The following is a 7,500-nucleotide window of genomic DNA, read 5'->3' as shown; positions in this document are numbered from 1 at the left end:
CCTGTTAGGCGCGCAACACATAATGATGATGATGATGATGATGATGATGATGATGATGATGATGATGATGATGATGATGATGATGATGATGATGATGATGATGATGATGATGATGATGAATGATTATTTTAATTTGTAATACTTATTTTTCTTTATTTTATAGACTATTACCTGGTTTACACTCTTTCAACGTGATGGAAAAACTCTTCTTGTCAGGACAATCACATCTAAAATTCGAACATTCCAGCGGACTCTCACACTGATTGTTAGGGAAACAGGTTTCATTCCATCCAACTGGAGCTACAAAAAATGTATTGAAGAGAGATTTAGAATGAAGGACAGGTCTTAAACTTTGGTAATAGTGATAAGTATGCCAGTCAATAACGAATGTACGTCAAGCTGTTATTGGTTTGGATATTTTGGGGGGGGGGGGGGGTTGTTGTTTTTTGTTGTCTTTTTTTGTTTGTTTGTTTGTTTGTTTTTAATCTTTTTGTTTTGTTAGGAAGTTTGTTTTGTTTTTTGCAATATTTTTTGTTTTCTTCTTATTTTTTCTAAGGGGGGGAGGGGGGGGGGGGGGGGGGGGGGAGGGAGGGCGAGTTGTTTTCTTTTTTTCTTTCATTTGTTTGATTGCTACTATTTTGATTAAGATCTTTGCTTTGTTTGATTTTTTACTTTGTATTTTATTTTTAAATAATAGCAGGCCTAATACAGTCAACTCTGGATAATCGCAACACCTTGGGATCAGCGTAAATGTTGCGATTAATCGAAGTTGAGTTTCCTGTCCGCGATTGCAACATTTTACACATATATATGCTAAACTCAAACAAATAGTTGTAAACAAAGTTCTTAGTCCACCACAGACTTAGCAATTTGATTAAAACAAAAGCCATATGGCATCCCTGTATTCATTTTCACAAGCAAAAGAAGCTTTGGTTCAAGCCGACATCTTATTCAGATTTGATTCACATTCACTCTTTTGTTCTCAACAATTGTAAGAGTCAAAGAGATTAGCCATGAAGAGAGATAATAAGCTTTTACCAAACTCGTTTGTCACAATTCACGGGATAACGCTCATTCTCTCTTTACAACTGTCATTGTCATATGTAAAATCTATGCCCAGCCCCCTCGCCTCCTATTTAACGGCCACATATGACATCACAAACCCTTACTACAAAGACACGCCCTCTTTTGTCTCAGTTAGAATGGTGACACACTATATTAGCATTAAATCCCGCTCTCTCTCGATTTTTCAACCTGTCACGATTTCTTCCATGATGAAATTAAATCATAATATTTTGTTGGATTGATTTATTGAATTTACTACTTTTTAGGACGAAAATTTGTTGCGATTAACCCAAGTTTGTTGCAATTAACCAGTGACTTTTATATATAATTAATTCCGTTTCTTGGGAAATGTTGCGATTAACCGAGTTGCGATGCGATTATCCGGAGTGGAGTGTAATGATGATGATATAATAATAATATAATAATAATAATATAATAATAATAATAATAATAATAAAATAATAATAATAATAATAATAAAATAATAATAATAATAATAATAATAATAATAATAATAAATAATAATAATAATAATATAATAATAATAATAATAATAATAAAATAATAATTAATAATAATAATAATAAAATAATAATAATAATAATAATAATAATAATAATAATAATAATAATAATAATAATAATAATAATAACAATAATAATAGTAATAATAATAATAATAATAATAATAATAATAATAATAATAATAATAATAATAATAATAATAATAATAATAATAATAATAATAATAATAATAACAACAACAACAACAATAACAAGAAGAAGAAGAAGAATAAGAAGAAGAAGAAGAAGAAGAAGAAGAAGAAGAAGAAGAAGAAGAAGAAGAAGAAGAAGAAGAAGAAGAAGCGTGGTTCAGCGGTACGGTCTTTGCTTCGTACCCGAAAGGTACCGAGTTCGATCACCCGCCGCTGCGTTATGTGGCCTTGAGCAAGTCACCTCGCCTTAGCCTTCTCCCTCGTGGGTCTCCGACATTGACGTGGTGGGGGAGCTTGAGGCATATCGGGGGCAAAGGAGTAATTTCACGAGACTATCCCGGGTGTCGAGCCTATAGCGAGCCACTTGAGCGGCACGCCGGATGTGTGACGAATTGAGATCCAACCCGGTGCCGAATGGTCTCGGCCAACCCGGGCTCCACACTTCTATGTTCAATGATTATGTCCCGAAAATATATTTTTCAATGGCGAATCGGTCGGCCACCTAGCCAAATACTACCGCGTTCGTGTCGCCAGGTTCGTCGGCACGGTCGATAAATAAGCGAAGGTCCCAACAAATCTTTCGCTGGAAATTTCGAGACAAGGAGTTTGGCAAAAAAAAGAGCTTTTGTCAAAGCCACTGGCCGCCCATAGCGTTGATATCCTCCTATTACAGGAAACCCACCTTTATCCAGGCGCGCAATCTTCTCGGTTCCAGATCGTAGGCTATACCACCAGCGAGAGGACATTTCGAGGCTCAAGGGAGGGGCTAGCGTTTACGCTAAAGAGCCATCAAAGGTCATTGAGAGCGAAACGGACAGTAACAGGGTGAATAGAATTTTCGTAGAGGTAGGTGGACTGTGTTTGCATAACATCTACAAACCACCTAGAGCGACTTGGACTGCACCACCGGTACCGGTAGTCAGCCATCCTTCCATCTGTCTTGGAGACTATAATAGCCACCATCACGAATGGGGCTACCGAGACTGCAACGAAGCAGATAGACAACTCCACTCATGTATGGACTGTAACGATCTACACCTAGTGTACGATCCTACAGCCAATGGTACCTTTAGGGGTACTCGCCATTAGAAGGATTACATTCCTGACCTCACCCTCGTCACGAAGGGAGCGAACGGTGAACCGCTACAGGTGAAGCGGACAGTCCTCAGCGATTTCCGCATAGCTATCACAGGCCGGTTCTTGTCACAGCGCGGGTGACAATACCGAGGGTGCAGTCCCTCCCACTGTGCAGATGGAACTTCAGGAAGGCTAATTGGGAGGAATTCAGTTTTTATATCGAGCAGATTTTCCCTGCCATTCCTTCCAAGTCCGAGAATATAACCAGATTTAACAGGCTGCTGGTTAAGAGCGCTCACAACAAGGAAAGAAGCAACGGTGGCAGGAGACATTGGAAAGTCTCGATGTTACACACTCTAGCCGCCACGCTTGGCGACTGATAAACACATTGGATCCGGACCAGAATTAAGCGAAGGCTGCACCAGAGTGTGAGGCAGACACAATTGCCAGGAATATAAAGGACCGTAACAAATCAGGCTTTTGAGTGAGGTGTCCGCAAGACGTACCGTACCCTACGATTTTACTCACTACCTGCGGAGGCGTCGGACTGGACATCCCTGTTCAGTCCCCGAGAAGTGAGTGCAGCCTTTAGACGGTATATATCCTGATATGGTGATGCATCTGGTCCCCAGGACATAGGTCTGGCTGGCAGAGGCAATACCTGATGTCCTTGCAAAAGGAAAGCTCTGACAAGTGTGTAAGCACGCAAAGATAGTTGCCATTCTGAAGCCAGGGAAACCGGCGAAGGAGGCCAACAATTACAAACCCATATCACATCTGAGCTGTCTGTACAAATTGTTGGAGCGAGCTCCATTAAACCAACGGGGTCAGTCCTAGACGCTGCCCTGCCACCCGAGCAGGCGGGCTTCGGGGAAGGGAGGTGCACCACGGAACATGCCATTGCCCTTACACAGCATATTGAGACAGGGTTCGAGAGAAAACAGCAAACTGGTGCAGTATTTATAGACCTATCGGCGGCGTACGATACGGTCTGGTGCGAAGGATTAATGCTCAAACTTGCTAGAATAATAACGTGCTAAAGATCTTGAAGTTGTTCGCTTCAATCTTTGGGGACAGATAATTCCACGTCACGCTGGGAGACGCTACGAGTAAAGTTATGAAATAGAATGATGGGGTCCCTCAAGGTTCGGTTATAGCGCCAATGTTGTTTAATTAGCGACATACCGAACACTTCCTCTCTGAGGCTACGCGGAAGGCTGGGCACTCGTTACCCAAGGTAAAGCATGGACCCGTCTTGAGAGCGTACTCAGCGAGGACGTCACCAGACGTCACAACAAGTTAGGTGTCATCTATGTTACCGTATAGGTTTTTTAAATTTATTCGGGTCAGAATGAAAAAGGCCGCTGTAAAGCTGTATGGCTGACACGAATACTCACCTTTTTCATTTATTTCACTAAACCCATGTCCGTTCTTCGTGGACCTAACGGCTCTGTCTTGTTGTTGCTGAGTGCTCTTATTTATCTTGAAAATATTTGGTAATCCTGATAATATTTGGTTTGGATCATTTTGCAACTCTCCTTTGTGTCTGCCCTGTGTTCGGGTTGTTCTTTTTACTCTAATGTGCTTGGTTGTATCAGAGATAATTGCTTCATTTGTGAAATGGAACATTGTCCCCGAAAGATTCTCCGCAATTGAAGGATATATATCGGGTAATCCTTTGTCATCTTGTGTGTTTTGTGAAGTCAATGGTGTGTGTTTATTGTCTATTGCATCTTTGTTGCTTATACTTAATGAATCATCAGTATTTATGCGCAACTTTGGATTGCCTTTTCCCCAGAAAATGTCTTCTTTGTCGTTTTTGTCCGTGTCAATGGTATAGTTATTTCTCCGTGTAACACCGTCTACATTCTGCTTTTCATTAAGCGTTTGTGTTGAAGAGTTCAAGGAATCCCACTGAAGTGAATGTTTGTCGGGATTTTTTGAATTGCCATTCATGAAGAGCGTGTCATTAGTGGTGAGCATTGGCTTTATAGCTGATGTGTCACGTGCCGAATGCCCATAGTGCACTCCTGACTTATCAAGTGAGTTGCTGGTACTTGACAGGGTCAAATCACTTTTCCTGGTTGGGACCTTTTTGTCTTGTGTCACAGCAGTTGTAAACTCATTAAACACGTTATCAACCTGTGTAAATATCAGGTCAAGTTTTGCCTCAGCAATGCTCGAGTAATTCTCCTTTCCATCTTTGATAACATCACCAGATCCTTCAGCAATTTTATGTAATCTATCACTTCCTTCACTTGAGCTACCCGATATGTCAGAAACGATTTCCAAATCACCAGAATAAATTTCATTTGGCCTGATATTTATGTCAGGAGAAGGAAATATCCCGACCTCCTCTAATTCATTCCCAGAATCTCCAGACTCTGATGAAGACGGGTGGGTTGACTCGGATATCTGATAGTCTAAAATTCTCCTATGTCGTACATGTTCATTCTCTCCAAAAACGGACGACCGTTTATGAGCTTTTTTCCGGTGAGTGGCAAAGGCGTATTTCTTCAAAAGCTCTCGTGATTTTGTGGGATTATCTTCATTCTCTGCCTTTTCCAGTTCCTCCCATTCGACAAATTGGCGTTCTTTTCGGTTGTGGACAACCTGAAGTGATAAATGGAAAATAATGTGAAAATGTTAGAAACGGAATTTAATTTTACAAAATGTTACAGAGCAAGCAAGGTTTCATGTGACCCATTGTTTCAGTCAAGTATTATAATGGGATAAATCAAATGCCGAAAAGCCAATTTTAAGTTAAAATTACGAGAAATGAAAAAAAGGTTTATTATTTTAAGAATCTTTTATCTATTTTCCACAATAAAAAAACATGTAACCTTAAATTAGGTCATATTTTAAAATCATGAATTCAATTTTCTGTATTCCAAAATAATGCCTTTTGTTGCGGTGGATTATAATATGATATTATTCCTACTCCCTGGACACACGCTTAGAAAGAATGACTCCACTATAACAAAGAAAGTATTGGAATGGAACCCTCAGGGCAGAAGATCAAGGGGAAGGCCACGAGGAACATGGAGAAGAATTAAAGAAGCTGATATATAGAGAAGTGGTAAGACCTAGAATGAGATCAAAAAGTTAGCTCGGGATAGAGAAGGATGGAAACTGTTTGTCTGTGGCCTACACCCTGACCCAGGGTGAAAAAGGCAATGATGATGATAATATGATATAAGACAGGGAGAAAACGATATAGTGATTTAGAGCATCCGGCTCTAGAGTCATTTTCTCTTCTGATTTTGGCTTATGAAACTGACGCCACGTTTTGCTACTCACGGACTGGACAGTGCTTTATGCCACTGTAATCTGAAGAAAAAAACATTTAAACTATTGTGACCAGTAAATTCGTCCTTCAAATATTGATCGATTAAAATCACCCACATCTTGTCAAATGGAAAGATTTTGCGAAATTTTGGTTAAATGTTTAATGGATTTTTTTCCATAGTAGCAAGGTCGTATTACAAAGTACTTTCTGCTGATCTGAAACTAAATCACTTTATATATATATATATATATATATATATATATATATATATATATATATAATAATAATAATAATAATAATAAATGGCATTTATATAGGGCTTTACCCCGTTGTCACAGGCTCTAAGCGCTTTACAGTGATATAAAACAAAACATATCACAGTGAGACAAGTGTGAAGGAAACGTGATACGAATTCAATTTAACAACAACAAAATATGAAAATAATATTGCAACATTATGACGTAAAAAGATAAAACTTTAAGCGAGATTTGAACGTTGTTAACGAATCCGAGCATCTCACGTGTGATGGGAGAGAGTTCCAAAAATGGGGGGCCGAAAATTGAAAAGACTGTTCACCTATTTTACGGAATGGCTTAGGTTTGACAAGGATTGATTGGTCATTGCTTGACCTCAAGTTTCTATTGGGGACATATATGTTTAGAAGGTCTTTAATATAGGAGGGACTGTTCGTGCTCAGGGATTTGTAGACAACAGTACAAATCTTATAGGCAACTCTTTTTTCCACAGGAAGCCACTGTAACTCACGGAGAAGAAGAGTTGCTGACGTGTATTTTTTGTTATTGCGTACAATGAGCCTGGCTGCGTTATTTTGAGCAACCTGAAGTTTGCTAATTTTGTCTTTAGCTAAATTCGCCCAAAGGGAGTTACAATAGTCCAATCTAGATAAAACCAGGGAATTAATTAAAAGTTCTGCTATATGCTTCGGTATTAAATTACGAATTTTGCTTATTTTTTTTTCATTTCTATGTACATATATTGTATGGTGTTATTCACGTGGCTTGTCATGGAAAGATCTTTATCAATGATGACGCCGAGATTTTTTGCTTTATTTGAAAATTCTATTGTGCTATTTCCGAGAGTAATAGGTAATTTATTTGCCTGTTTAAGGATACTCGGCCTTCCACACATTAAAATCTCAGTTTTACTATCATTTAATTTTAACTTATTTTGGTACATCCAAGATTTAATCTCATTAAAACAGCTCGTAATTCGTTGTATTAAGAACTGTAAATTACTAAGGGGTGCTGAATCATATAGTTGCGTATCATCTGCATAAAAATGATAACTCAGATTGAATCTGGATATCACACTAGAAAGGTGCTGCATATATACA

General features: G+C 38.7%; 1 protein-coding gene across 1 annotated transcript in view; it reads right to left on the bottom strand.

Annotated features, from left to right (window-relative positions):
* LOC144968884 (uncharacterized) overlaps nucleotides 1–7,500 on the bottom strand; it is a 62,006-nt gene that overhangs the window by 46,662 nt on the left and 7,844 nt on the right. The window contains exons 2-3 of the mRNA XM_078907705.1: nucleotides 4,255–5,470; nucleotides 172–300 (exon numbers count right to left, since the gene is read on the bottom strand). Of these exons, the coding sequence (XP_078763831.1) occupies nucleotides 172–300; nucleotides 4,255–5,470 (1,345 nt within the window). The remainder of the gene's footprint in view (nucleotides 1–171; nucleotides 301–4,254; nucleotides 5,471–7,500) is intronic.

Source organism: Berghia stephanieae, chromosome 3, assembly GCF_034508935.2.
Source record: "Berghia stephanieae isolate SIO BIC M18660-M18661 chromosome 3, UCSD_Bste_1.3, whole genome shotgun sequence".
Taxonomy (NCBI): Eukaryota; Metazoa; Mollusca; class Gastropoda; order Nudibranchia; family Aeolidiidae; genus Berghia; species Berghia stephanieae.
Note: the sequence above shows the minus strand (reverse complement) of the source record. Positions and strands in the feature narration are given on the sequence as shown.